Source organism: Marmota monax, unplaced genomic scaffold, assembly GCF_021218885.2.
Source record: "Marmota monax isolate L192 unplaced genomic scaffold, Marmota_monax_Labrador192_F-V1.1 WCK01_AAM20220418_F8-fsc00131, whole genome shotgun sequence".
NCBI classification, from domain to species: Eukaryota; Metazoa; Chordata; class Mammalia; order Rodentia; family Sciuridae; genus Marmota; species Marmota monax.
The window spans coordinates 148,778-163,624 of NW_026693141.1; the positions used below are offsets into that span (position 1 = coordinate 148,778).

General features: G+C 33.4%; 1 protein-coding gene across 1 annotated transcript in view; it reads right to left on the reverse strand.

Moving 5' to 3' along the window:
* Agbl3 (AGBL carboxypeptidase 3) overlaps positions 1 to 14,847 on the reverse strand; it is a 65,147-nt gene that overhangs the window by 19,594 nt on the left and 30,706 nt on the right. The window contains exons 11-13 of the mRNA XM_058582854.1: positions 9,302 to 9,371; positions 7,706 to 7,774; positions 3,553 to 3,610 (exon numbers count right to left, since the gene is read on the reverse strand). Coding sequence (XP_058438837.1) covers positions 3,553 to 3,610; positions 7,706 to 7,774; positions 9,302 to 9,371 — 197 coding nt within the window. The remainder of the gene's footprint in view (positions 1 to 3,552; positions 3,611 to 7,705; positions 7,775 to 9,301; positions 9,372 to 14,847) is intronic.

Sequence of the window (14,847 nt, forward strand, 5' to 3'; positions counted from 1 at the left end):
GAGCCAATTCAGGACACAGACATACCAGACCTCCCACAATTTAGTACATTAATGTAATAAATAACTATACACAGTACTTTATTATTTTAAGATAAAATAGGTATTCAAATTTATATATCATTCTATATCATTTGCTTTGCTAATAATACACACTAAGCAAAACAATATAATAGGTAAAAGGCAGTTAGTTGTTATTAACACAATTAAACAAATAGTATGTATGAGAAAGTAGAATATTTTACAAAGTTTCTCTCCTTTCCTTTGCTATAGAATTTAACTCTATCAGATATTTAAATTTTATAGGCCATAGAATTGTATATAGTCTTTAAAAAGTTGAATGTAAATCTATGGAGACTAATTAAATAGATATCATCTATATTGAATAAAAATTAACAATGACATTTTTTTTCTTTCCCATGATACAGCAGAATGTTTTTGCTGTTTCATTTTCCAAGAATACCTCTCTTAGCTGCATATAGCCTTTAGAATATCATTTCTTTCTTTTATGTATTGGTAAAATGGAATTCACACAAACATCAAATTCCTTAATTAATCTATTTATTTATTTATTTTGCTTTTTGTTTTTGGTACATGAACCTGGGGTGCTTAACCACTAAGCAATATCACCAGCTCTTTAAAAAAATTTATTTTGAGCTGGTCACAGTGGCATACAATTGTAATCCCAGGGGCTTGGGAGGCTGAGGCAGGAAGATCGTGAGTACAAAGCCAGCCTTCGCAAAAGTGAGGTGCTAAGCAACTCAATGAGATCCTATCTAAATAAAATACAGATGTGGCTTAGTCCCCCCAAAAAAATTTATTTTGAGACAGGGTCTTGCTTAGTTGCTTTTAGGGCCTTGCTCAATTGCCAGGGCTGGCTTTGAACTTGTGATCCTTTTGCCTCAGCCTCCGGAGCTGCTGGGATTTTAGGCACGTGCCATTGCACCTGGTTATCAAATTCCTTTTGGCTTGTAGTCCTGCTCTTATCCAGTCCATACTAGACTGATACTGGCCAGTCCATGGTAATGACATCAAGTTAGATATAGTGTAAACAACAATGTTTTGATCATGCAGTACTTAGGATCTTACTTATTACTTACAGCAGGAATTTCAATGTCAATCTGTTTAGTATCTTCAGATGTGCTTTTGCAGATTAGCTGTTTGTTGTTCAGGCACTTTGTGTCTGTCTATCACACAGATGTCTGTATCTAAAATGTCCATTATTTTTAGACACCCTGAAGTACATTTGAGACAGAAGGACTTGATGTTTTCCAAGAAATACTTTTGCCTTTTCTTTCATTTTAACAACTATGGCTGCTCCAAATACCTTGTAGCAGGCTGCAGTTACATGAAACTTCCACAACTTGTTCTGAAGACTTTTTCCTTAATCATGCAAGTTTTAATAGTGAGTCCATCCCAGATGACTATGCCCCCACAGCCTCTCTAAATGACTGCACCCCTCTGCAGCTGGTTCAAGTGTCCCCACTCTATTCTGTGAGAAGGCCCTTCCCTATCTAAAACAAACCAGAAATTCTGGGATTCACCAGCAGAATGCTATGTGCATTCATGAGCCCACAGTTTTTGTCTGTATAAGCAGCCTTCTCTTTCCCATTATAGGATAGGTCTATGTACTACTTTCCTTATGCTGTAGTAAAGGTCCTAATAAAGTCTCTTTTGAATGATTTTGTTTTGCCTATCCATGATTTTTATCTCAAATAGAGTGGGTTGCACTGAAAGTTTGCTAGCACCAAAATCTGCCAGTAGCCAGAGTTGGTAATGCTGAGGACAGCTAGCTGCTGAGAGCTGCAGGAAAACTTTTAGTAGTATGGCCATTTTGACAATATTAATTCTGCCTATCCAGGAGCACGGGAGATCTTTCCATCTTCTGAGGTTTTCTTCAATCCTTTCTTTAGTGTTCTGTGTAACTAAGATTTTGATAGGGATTGCACATTATTTGTCAATTGGGGAATACTGTCACCTTAATAGTATTAAATTTTCTTATCCATGAACACTGAGGTATCTTATCATTTGCTTAGATTTTTAATATAATTTGATAAAAAAATATCGAGATGTTCTAATTTAATTGCAAAGGATTCCAGGATGCGGTAGGGGAGAGATAAAGAAAGTTAATCAGGTAACAATTGTAAAGGATACCAACAAAAAGACTATTTCATATTCCCCTATGTTGAAGCATTGACTTAAATCCTAACATGCCAGGGATCATTTACATGAAGTTTATGCATATAAATACAGAAAAAGGTCTCAAATAAATATCCTAAAATGTGATTTTTTACTTTCTTTCACGTATCTATTTTTTTTTTTTTTGCAGGGGGTGGGGAGGGGCAGGTATCAGGGAATGAACTCAGGGGAACTCAACCACTGAGACACATCCCCAGCCCTATTTTGTATTTTCTTTAGAGACAGGGTCTCACTGAGTTGCTTAGCGCCTCACTGTTCCTGAGGCTGGCTTTGAACTCACAATCCTCCTGGTCTCAGCCTCCATAGCTGCTGGGTGTGTGCCATTGCGCCTGGCTCTTTCACTTATCTTTATTTTTACTTTAAAAAAATATTTTTAATACCTTATTTATTTATTTATTTGTTTTTATGCTGTGCTGAGGATTGAAACCAGTGCCTCATCCCTGCTAGGCAAGTGTTCTACTTTTTGATATCACATTTTTTTAAAAGCATATATAAAAGTTACACATAAAAAGCTGAATTGCGTGACTGCTCAATACTAGAAAGAACAAAGTTGAAGTGAATTAACTATATTAATTATAATAGACTTAATTCTCTCCTTGGTGTCCTTGGTGTGGTTTTTATCTCCAATTCTACTTTTAAATTAATTTGCTATTTCCAATGGATATATGGATATGGAATATAGATATTATATGAGTATTATATATACATATATGCAATGCATATTTTAATTAGGTTACCTCAAATCCTTTTTGGAAATAGGTGTGGTGTATATATTTATAATATATTAATAGATATACACATACAATTAAGCAATTGTTTTGGATAAAATTAAGTATTACTTATATTTTTCCCCAAAGGACCACAATTAAAGGTAATACAATAGAAATTAAGAAAAAAATACCAGAGATGCTAGATTAATAGTTAATGATTCACATCAGACAGTGGTTTGTAGCAGAAGCAAATAAAGTCTATTAATTTAATTTCTCTCCTGAGATTAACCTCTATGATCTCAGGAAGAATATGGTTTTTAAAACATGAAATCCCTATATCTTCTTTGGGGAAAACCTTTCAAAACCTTGGGATATCCCTCAAAAATCTCTGTCTTCTCATGTAACTGACCACTGCTCTGTCTGCTCCCTAGGGACCTGTACAAATTCCTGCCATTGCACCTGTAACCTGGTGCTTGTTTACTTGCTTTTCTTCTCTGATTAAAAGACAACTCCTGCAGGAAAGAAATGGCACTCTATCCTTCTTAATACCTCTGGCACCAAACACGGTCACAACCTCAAAGTTGTGGCACAAAAGTACTGTGTTGAGTAAATGAATCAATCACTTATAGGTGAAGCAGAACATTACCTTTCACATCAGAATTTGATTCTTTGTGTTTTTGCAGTACATGTTCTCTACCATAAACCTAATGGAATAGAGAATCAGAAGGAAAACAATACTATATTATAAACATGAAAGTGAGGTATATTTATTTCCTATATGATTTATGATATGATGGGTTTTTAAAAAACATTTCTCATTTTATTTTTTAGGTTTAAAATGGCCAGAAATATGTCAGAAATCTGAACCTTCAATACCTTTTACAACATGACTCTTCTTTTACATCAATGAATAAAATAAAATCTTTTTTTTTTAGTGCTAAAGGGAGTTTAGAAAATTTTCACTCTATATAGAACATATATAGTGAGAAAGAGACATAAAAGTGTGGTTATAACATCGCTTATTTAAATTAAAATTAGAAACACTGAAATGGATTAAAGTAAACAAAATTATATGAAAATCTATAAACATTGCTAAACTGTGCTTATATACAACAGATAAAGAATAGTTTTTTGAATCTCATAAAGAAGTCCAGAGAAAAGAAGAGCATGAAGATATGATACTGCTTTCTATCTTGAAAGGAGGTGCCAGTATGACCCACGTGTACTCAAAGAGACTTATACTGAAATTGTGACTGTAATATTGAGTCTACATATCATTATGAGACCATGAAAATATTTTAAATGTTTCCAAAGTTTTTTCTTTATCTGTATGTTTGGATGTTATAAATAATTTTCGAAAAGTGTTTGAGGAAGAAAGAAGGAACTGAAAACATTTTGCCAACATGTAATGCATATCAACTAGTCAGTCAAAACAGACCATGACATAGAGTTGAAGCCCAACATGTCCCAGCTATTGGGAGGCTGAGGAAGAATGATCACTGGAGTCCAGGAGATGGAGCCCAGCCTGAGCAACATAGCAAAACCCCGTATCAAAGATCAAAACCACAAGCAAAAACCCCACAAAACAAACAAAAACATAAAATAGAGTTAAAATCTAAAGTCAACTTCTTTGTTGATATAATTGACTGCCAGCAAAGCCAAAAATTGACACTAAGTAGAAATGAGTGAAAATGTAAAAATCAAAACCTAATTATTAAAAGGGGAAAGAATTATATATTCTAGAGAAAATCACTCAAAAATTAGCAATATTATGTAATTGTTAGAATTTGGTGAAACAAGTGGTAAAATCTGGCTAATGAGAATTCACTTGTAATAAGACTTCATTCAGTGAACTCTTGGTGTCATTTTTAAACCTCATCTTTCTCTTTTTTTAAAATAATTTTTTAGTTGTCAATGGATCTGTTTATTTATTTATATGTGGTGCTGAGGATCAAATCCAGGGCCTCATACATGCCAGGCAAACATTCTACCACTGAGCCACAGCTCCAGCCCTAAATCTCATCTCTTTAGAGAAATGATGGTGCAAGCCATAATAAACTATTATACTCATCCCACAGAAAAATATCACTAGGCCAGTGATCCTTGAAACATAACCTTTGATTCTTAACCATAGTCATTTATAATGATTTTTGCTGAAACTTTTCAAAATCAATGACTGAAAGTATCTTGGTAGAAAATAAAGTTAACTACAGTATTTAAAAAATACCTTACTAATATTATTTTAGGAATATATTGATGTCTTATGAGCAAACAATTAAGAAATAGTAAGCTCAGAATCATGGATTACATTGTCTTCCAGTCATTTACCTCAGTTAAAGATTGTTCACTCTTTTTGTCAATGATAACTAGAAAAGAAATTCCAGGTAGTGACTATGAACTCCTATTATATCATGGGCAAGTTTAGAATGGTCTGCAACTTTCTAAAAGTATTTGGCCAAATGATAATTATTTTCCATCTGAAAATATTCAACATTAAATATAGATTATGATTTCAAAATAGTTTTTAAAAGCTCCAATCAAAAAATAAATCAAATACATGTGCATTCAATATAAAGCAGTATATCATATTTTGCATTAAATATAACTTGGATAAATGAGAAAAACCACTATGTGGCTGTGTTTATGAGAACTAAATAAATATGTCCTTGGGATATTACACATACCTGCAAATAACACAGAACAATTACAGGGCTTGTTTACCAAAGACTTTTAAAATTTTACTCAAACAGCATTCTTGAAATAATGTAATTCTAGAATTTAGAATAGATTGATGGTCTCCAGGTGTTTTGTTTTGGATTTGGAATGTTCCACAAAGTCTCATGTTGGAAGCATGGTTCTCAACACAGCAAGGTTCAGAAGTGGGGCTTAGAGGCAATGATTGGTTCTGACCTCATCAGTAGATTAATCCATTTAATAGCTGAATGGACTATTGGGAAGTGGGATCTAGTTGGAGTAAGCAAGTTACTCAGGGTGGGCCCTGGAAAGGTTTATTTTGTCCTCCCACCACCATGTCCCAGCTTTCTTCCACCATGTCCTCTGCCAATGGTGTCTTACCTCAGGCCCAGAGCAAGGCGCCAGCTGACCATGGACTGAAACCTCTGAAACTGTGAGCTGAAAGAAATTTTTCCTATTTTATATGTTGTTTCTGTTAGGTATTTTGGCCCCAATGTCAAAAAGCTAACACACTGGGAGTTAAAATTATGTAGAAAGGGAACAAGGATGGCTATAAAGTAGTGGCATGAGGGTGCCTTGTGGTGATGAGAAATTCTGTATCTTGAATGTGGTTATAGTTGCAGCATAAATGTGATAAAATTACATAAAACTGTATGCATATGTACACACATGGACATGCATTGGTGCACAAATGAATGCTCACATACTCATAATCTAAATAAGATTTGTGGACTGTACCAGTGTCAGTTTCATGGTGTCCAGTAGATTTATGGCAGATGCTAACACTGGGTGAGGAAAAATGTTAAGGTTTGGATATGAGGTGTTCCCCCAAAGCACCTGTTAATGCAGGAATATTTGGAGGTGGAATGATTGGATTACAAGAGCTGTAACCTAATAGGTGCATCCTGGTTGGAATAGACTGACAGGTGGTAACTGTAGGGAGCCGGGGCATGGCTGCAGAAGGCGGTGTTGTTCTTCCCAGCTGTCTATTCTCCAAGTCAGTTTAGCTTACAACTGCAATGAATCCACCAATCTTCTCTCAATTGCTTTCTACCATACTTCTGCTGGTTTTCAGAATGTCCTTAAGTTTGAACCCTAAGCTGTGTTGCATTTGAAGTCAGTTCTTTTGGGAAGAGATTAGGAAGCTATCTGGTTTTTGGCCTGGTTCTTCTACCTAAGAAAAAATGTTCAAGCCTTGGATATGAGACTGAGGATAGAGACAATGGCAGTCTTCTGACTACTACCACTGCTTTAGGAGCTGCACAGTAGGAGACAGGCCTCTCCACTTGTTTTTCTCTAATATGGTACCACCACTTTATAAGCCAAGGCAAGGTGATCAGGGTCTAAGTATTCTTAGTGGTGTAGCACTCAAGGTAAAACCTCCATCCCCTGAATAGGGTGGTCTGGGTAGAAGGGAGCTCCTACCTTTTGTTTGTAATTACCTGGAACTTAGCTCAGCAATAGGTAGCTGGAGGCAGGATAAAAATACTGACGTCCTGCCTGTCTTGGGAAAGTAGCCTTCTGATGGCTGTGGGAAAAAAGGGTGCAATTTCCTTGGCTGAGCTAATCTGTCTTATTAAGCTGAGAGATGTGGAAGGAAGGACTCTGAATTAAAATATGGGAGGCTTTTGCTGTTTTCAATGGATTTTAATAATTTCCTTAAATAGTTTTTTGTTTTTGCATTCGTTGAACCATTCCAGATACTTGTTCATTCTTTCTTACGTAGTATTTGAGAATTTTGCTGGTAAATGGATTTGTTGAGTTCCTTATACTGTCACATAGAAATCAATATTTTAGCACTATTTTTTCCCCTTATATTTCCATTTAGTTTTTCTTAGTTTTAATTTTTTCTTCTTGCTGTCATGGATGCATCTTCCAAACTTCCTCAAATATTTTTAGAGTAAGGTAAATATATACAAAAGTTAAATATGGCACTTTAATAATTCCTGTCTTTCATCTGCCAAGGATGAGCAAAATTTTAATCATCAACCTTTCCTGGGGAAAATTGTGGTATAAGAAGCATAAGAAAAAATAACTTGCCATTCTCTTGAATTCATTTAAAAAAACCCCAAAACTTCTTAACAACTACATTAATAAAGTCTTACCTCTTCTCTGGCACTCTGGTAGCTTGCCATGGTAGAATTCCTTTCCTTCTTTGTTTTCAGACATTTTTTCTTGGTTTTTATCTAAGAAAAATATTCATATTAAAATCAATATATAATCAACACATCAACAACCATATACATACAGACATAAAACTATCTTAAGACTTACTTCCTAGAAGAAGGAGAAGTCCTGTCCCTTTTCCTCCTACAAAGTACAACTAACTACCCTAGATATCCAAAAGGTGAACTCTGGAATGTTGGATTGTTATTTCCAATTTTTTACTCCTCTATAATAGGAATACATATTCCCCAATCTTTACCATGTAAGTTTGTGGCGTCTCCCACTATAAATGGAGTATACGTCACTAATCTGTTGATGTTGGGCCTCGTTATACGACATAATGGTTAATGGAATGTTAGTGAATATGCTATCAGGTGTGGTTGTAATATGATACATGGTTGCCAGGAGAAAATGTAGTTATAAACAGGCTTATATTGATTAGTTGTCCCACTTACTGGGTTTTCACCAATGTATTTTTCCTTGCATAATCTCTGATCAAAGGAAAATGAGAAACGTGAAATGTCACTGGACTCAACCTGAAGCTAAGACCAGTTGACCCTATCCAAGTCTAGTGGAGCCAACCGACAGACCCATCAGTTAAAAGTAAGTTTATTTTAAGTCACTGAAGTTTTGAAGTTGTTTGCCATGCAGAAAGTGGCTAATTTACATACTATCTGCTTGGTTTGCTCTCTCACTTCCTTAATCACTTCTTTTGGAGGTAACCCCCTCCACAACTGCAATCTTCACCTAAACTCCTTATTCCTCTTCTTGCTGTAATTTCCACCTCAGGGACCAATCCCCATATAACATGTCATATATTTTACTTATTTATCTTGTTTATTGTGTGTCTCTTCAAACCCGAATATAAAATAACAAAGGAAAAGATTTTTGTCTCATTTGTTCCCTGCTTTATCCCCACACATAGACAGTGCCTGGTGCTACAACTCTGTAGTTGGAGCATAACATGCAGTTGAGTAATCAATGTATAAATAAATATTTGGCTCATAATCAGGTGATATATATGCAGGCTGTCACCTCTTTAACTAAAAAGTGGTGTGGTTTTTGAGAAGTAATTTAATCTCTCTAGATCTTAACCATTATTATCTATGAAGGGCATGAGGAAAAGAACTCTGAAGTTAAAAAATTATATTATTGGACTAGATAGATAAAAGAATTTTCTCTATTTAGGTTTTTGGAACATATTTTTTTCCCTAGCAGTTATAAAAACAATTTGTTTTATTTGAAAAACTGCATATTTGCACTTGCAATTTAAGTCTCCATTATAGCTCAGCAGTAGAGCGCTTGCCTTGCACATGTAAGGCACTGGGTTTAATTCTCAGCACCACATAAAAATAAACAAAGATATTATGTCCATCCTTTTAAAATTTTCTATTATTTAAAGACATGCACATAATCAGAAAAAAAATGTTATTATGTAATAACTATATAACTGCAAACATTTTTCCTGTTAGCCACAATAAGAAGAGTAACCTAAATAGCATATCTGTATTTTAAGCAAAAAATTTTAATTATACCTGAGAGGTTACCTTCAGAAGATATGTCTGAGAGTCATTGGATTCCGAACTGTCAGAGCCTCGGCTACTACAAAAATAATAATTTTAGTTTATAGAATATTTTGGTGACATTTTAAAATTTCCGTTGTTTCTGGATGCAGTGATACATGCTTGTAGTCCCAGATACTAGAGAGGCTGAGGTTGGGGAATTCCAAGTTCAAGGCCAGCCTGGGTAACTTACCAAGACTTGTTAAAAAAAATGTGGGGGGTTGGGGGGACTGGGGATGTATCTCAGTGATTGAGTGCTTGATAGTGGTGAGAAACTAGATGCTTTTGTGTAAAGACTGAGAAGATAACAGGCAGGGCCCATCTCAGCACTTCTATTCAATACTAAACTAAAGTCCTAGCTAATGCAGTAAGACAAGAGAAGTAGATAAATAGTTAGATTGGTAAATAAGAAGCAGAACTTTCTGGATTGCATCTTAGAAATAGATATATACGTACATATCTTTTCATATATATATAGTAAGGTAAATACATACTTATGTTTTAAAACATGTTGTTATTATAATTATTTAAATTTGCCCTTTCTGGCTAAGAAATTGCATAGCTAGTTTATCATATTTACAGCAGTATCTGAATGAATGTGCACTAGAAAATATTTTGTCATTAAGCAGGATAACTTTCAAAGCTGTTTTATCTTTGCTTTACTATTTCATAACCTAATTATAAAATATTATTTGTTCTAGTACCACTGAATATTGTACTTTATAAAGAAATAATTTCCATTACAAATCAAATGCATCAATATATTTTTTTGGTACCAGGGATTGAACCCAGGGGCACTTAACTACTGAGACACATCCCCAGCCCTTTTTTGTATTTTATTCAGAGACAGGATCTCACTAGTTGCTTAGGGCCTTGCTAAATTGCTGAGGCTGGCTCAGAACTCACAATCCTCCAGCCTTAGCCTCCTGAGTCACTGGGATTACAGGCATGTGCCACCACACCCAGAGTATCAATACTTTTAAATAAAAGAATTTTCTCTATTAGGTTTTTGAAACACATTTTTTCCCTAGCAGTTATAAAAAGAATGTTTTTTTTTTTTTTTTTTTTTTTTTTGAAAAACTGCGTATCTGCACTTGCAACTTAAGCCTCAATAGATTTTATTTATTTTACTTTGCTTCTCAGGTCCAGTTATAAACTTTCTTCAGGTACTTATGTTTATTTTCTCTTTTTAAAAAATATTCAATTATTCTTTTTATTGTAGTAAGGTCTGCTTCACATGTTTTTGCCTACTACTACTGTTATGGTCTTGCTTCCTTAAACACAGATTGGATTTATGCTTTCTATATGCTAAATAATTCAGTTTTCTTTTAAAATATTTTCATTTCTCCAGAAAAATTATGTTGAATTTTTCATGTTCCCTTTTAAAAGGGGGATACATTCATAAGTAGCACATGTTGTATTTCTGGACATGCAAGAATGAAACTTTCTTTTTTCCTTTTTTTGGTAATGGGATTGAACCCACCCACGGATGCTTAACCACTGGGCAACATCTCCAACCCTTCTTTATATTTTATTACCAGACAGGGTCTCACTGAATTGCTAAGTGCCTCATAAGTTGCTGAAGCTGGCTTTAAATTTATAATCCTCCTGCCTCAGCCTCCCGAGTCACTGGTATTATAGGTGTGTGCCACTACAAACTGGCTAAGCTTTCTTTATTGTCAGATTTTACAAAGTTTATAAAAAGAAATAATTAGCATAGAATAATTCTATAAACTCAAAAACCATTCTATAGACTCCTGTAGAATGAAAATTACACTAGAAAATCAAGGTAATTCTCAACTTCCCAAAGTCCTGAATCTCTTAAAAAAGCTATTCTAGACAGATAACACATGCTAAAACATATTACTTATATGGTATTTTATAGTATTATGCTATAAAATTTTTTATACATTATCTTATTTGATCTCACCTCTTATCTCTTATCCTTATTTAGAAGCAATTTAAAAGTAGGCAGTTTTCAAATGTCCCATCAATAGAGGACAGAGTAAATTACAGTAGAGCTATACTGTGAAGTCCCATGCATCAGGAATAAATATCCTGATTTCTAGGATATAATAAGCGTAAAAAGCAAGGCACAGGAAAAAGCTTGTACAGGTAGTATGTTATCTTTTATATAAAGGTATAGGGATAGGAAAAATACATAGATATTTATTCATATTTTCAAAATAAAACAATGAAAGGATAAGTAAAACAAACTTAGGAAAACTGGATTGTCTTATGTAAATATTATATAATTATAAAATAAAAACTTAATCAAAAGGAGAAAAAGCATTTCTAAAAATTTTTTTTAAAAGGCACTTAACTATATGTCAAATTGGTGGCATAATCACATAGAGAAAAAAATATATTTTTCCTTTTTTTTTTTTGGTACCAGAATTGAACCCAGAGGTACTTAACCACTGAACCACATCCCCAGCCTTTTTCATATATATATATATATATATATATATATATATATATATTTTTTTTTTTTTTTTTTCTTCGTGGTGCTGGGGATTGAACCCAGAGCCTTGTTCATGTGAGGCAATCACACTACCAACTGAGTTATATCCCCAGCCAATATATTTTATTTATAGACAGAGTCTCACTGAGTTGCTTAGTGCCTTGCTAGAATGGATTTAAACTTGCCATCCTCCTGCCTCAGCCTCCTGAGCCATTGGGATTATAGGCATGTACCACTGTGCCTGGTCATTTTTCTTTTTTAATGATTTAAAGTAGTATTTTGGCTGCATATCCCAAGTGCTATGTATATGATATACTAATACTATATAATATATAGTTTATATAGTATATATACATTAAGTCTAAAAAGAATTACAAAGAAATCTAAAACTAGATCATATTAATTTTACTGGGTATTTTATTGGTATATTGTAGGATAAAGTAAAAAAATATCTGCACTAATAGAAAAATTTTAGCATTAGAGAAATGAGATACAATCATAAAATCAAGGAAGACTAAATCTTACAATCCTAAATTTCTTGCTAGAAATATAACTACAAGCTCATGATTTTTTCTCTCTTAAAAATAACCATTTCCACAAGTTGTGGTGGTGCACATCTGTAATCCCAGGGGCTTGGGAGGCTGAGGCAGGAGGATTGCAAGTTCAAAGCCAGCCTCAGCAATTTAGTGAGGCCCTAAGCAACTTAGGGAGACCCTGACTCAAAATAAAAATAAAAATTGCTGGGGATATGATTCAGTGGTTAAGCACCCCTGGGTTCAATCCCTGGTGCAAAAAATAAATAAATAAACCAAAAACTATTTCCTAACTCAAACCTTTGAAAAATACCTATAGCAATAATAACTACTATCTATGTATGTTATCTAAATAATATTTATTACTAAAAGGAATCAAAATTTCTTGGAGAAATGGTACATACCAGTTGTAGGGCAGAGAATGAGCCTAAATATCTTATGATGACTATCAGTCATGTCAAAAAGACACAGGTCAACTTAAAGGATCTTCTATTGACCAAATTTGGGGAAATTTGACATTAGAATGATAATGACTGAAAATGATTAGAACCTGTCAAATATAAACAAATCCATGAGTTCAAAATGATAATATCTGCAAACAAATGTATTGGTTACCAGTAGAAGTTTCAGAATTTGAAAATGTAGAAATACGAAGAAATAAATACAAAGAAATAAAAACAATTGTTTTATCTTTCCTAAAGAAACTGTTCTAAAATTAATGCCTTCCTTCTTCCAACAATATTCCTTAGCTTTGAATTTTGTACTTTTTTATTCACTAATATTATAGCCCTTTTATGTCATCTCTATAACAGTGTCAGTTCTCCATGGGTAATAATAGCACTAAAAAGAATCTGGAGAGAGGAAAGACCACACTACAAGACTAATAGAAAACAATGAACAAAATTTCAACAGTAAATCCTTCCCTAACAATAATTACTTTAAATGTAAATGGGTTAAACTCCCCCAGTCAAAGGACACAGAGTGACTGAATGGATTTAAAAATAATACCCAACTACATGCTGTCTACAAAAATTCCCTTTAGATTTAAGGATGCACATAGGCTGAAAGTAAAGACATAGAAAAGAGATATCCTATACAAATAGTAACCAAATGGAATGGGGGTAGCTGTACTTACATCAGACAAAATAGACTTTAGATCAAAAACTATCACGAGACAATTGAAATGATATTTTGTTGTTTTATTTCGTTTCCCTGGTTAATAGTGAGGTTGAGTATCTTTCAATATATTAATTTTTTTTATTTTTCTCCTTTGTGAATTATCAGTTCATCTATTTTGTAGTTTTCCATTTATTGTTTATCTTTTACTTTGTGTATGTAGCAATCATTTCTTGTTTATTTATATATATATATATATATATATATATATATATATATATGTATATATACACACACACACACACACATTCTTTTAATTTCTGTCTAGCCTATTAACATTATACTATTTTATTGTAAAGACATTAAAATTTTAAAATACCTAAAAACTAACACAAAAAACAAAGAACATTATGTAATTATAAAAGGGTTAATCTATCAGGAAGATATGATGGATACACAGATATCCTTCATAACTTGTGGTATAAACAAACACACTCAATATCAGAGTACTTAAATATATAAATATATAAATAATATATAATATAAAATATAAATATATAAAAGCAACACGACATAACTAGGGGGAGAAATATATAGCAATATAATAATAGTAGGAGGCTTTAATATCTCACTTTTAATAATGGATAGAACAGCCAAACAGAAGATCAATAAGGAAACAGAGGATGTGCATGATAGTACAGACCAAATGGATATAATAGATATACACAGAACGTTCCACTCAATAACAGTAGAATACACATCTTCTCAAGTGCACAAGAACTTTCTCCATAATAGATCATATTAGGTCACAAAACAAGTTTTAACAAATTTAAGAAGACTGAAATCATACCAAGTGTCATGCTGATCACAATGGAATGGAATATTAATCAACAGCAGAAGAAAAACTGAAATATTCACAAATAAATAGAAATTAAATGGTACACCCTTGGATGATCATTGGTTCAAAGGAAAAGTCAAAAAGGAATTAAAAACATACCTAAAGAAAAGCAAAATTAAAAACACAACATACCAATATTTACGGGATATAGCAAAAGCAGTACTGGGGGAAATTATTGTGACAAACAATCATAATAATGATCTCAATTAAACAACCTAACTTTACATTTAACCCATTTACTGTCTAGTAAAAGATCAAAGATGGAGGCATCATTCTTCCTGATTTCAAATTATATTATAATAAAGCTACAGACATGTAGACCACTGGAATAGAATCTAGAGATCCAAAATAAATTTGCCCATATATGGTAAACTGATAGTCATCGAGGGCATCAAGGATATACAAGGGAGAAAGAATAGTTTCTTTAACAAATAATGCTGGGAAAACTGGATAATCTCATGCAGAAGAATGAAAGGAGACTGACCCTTCCATTTTCAAAAGATAGTAT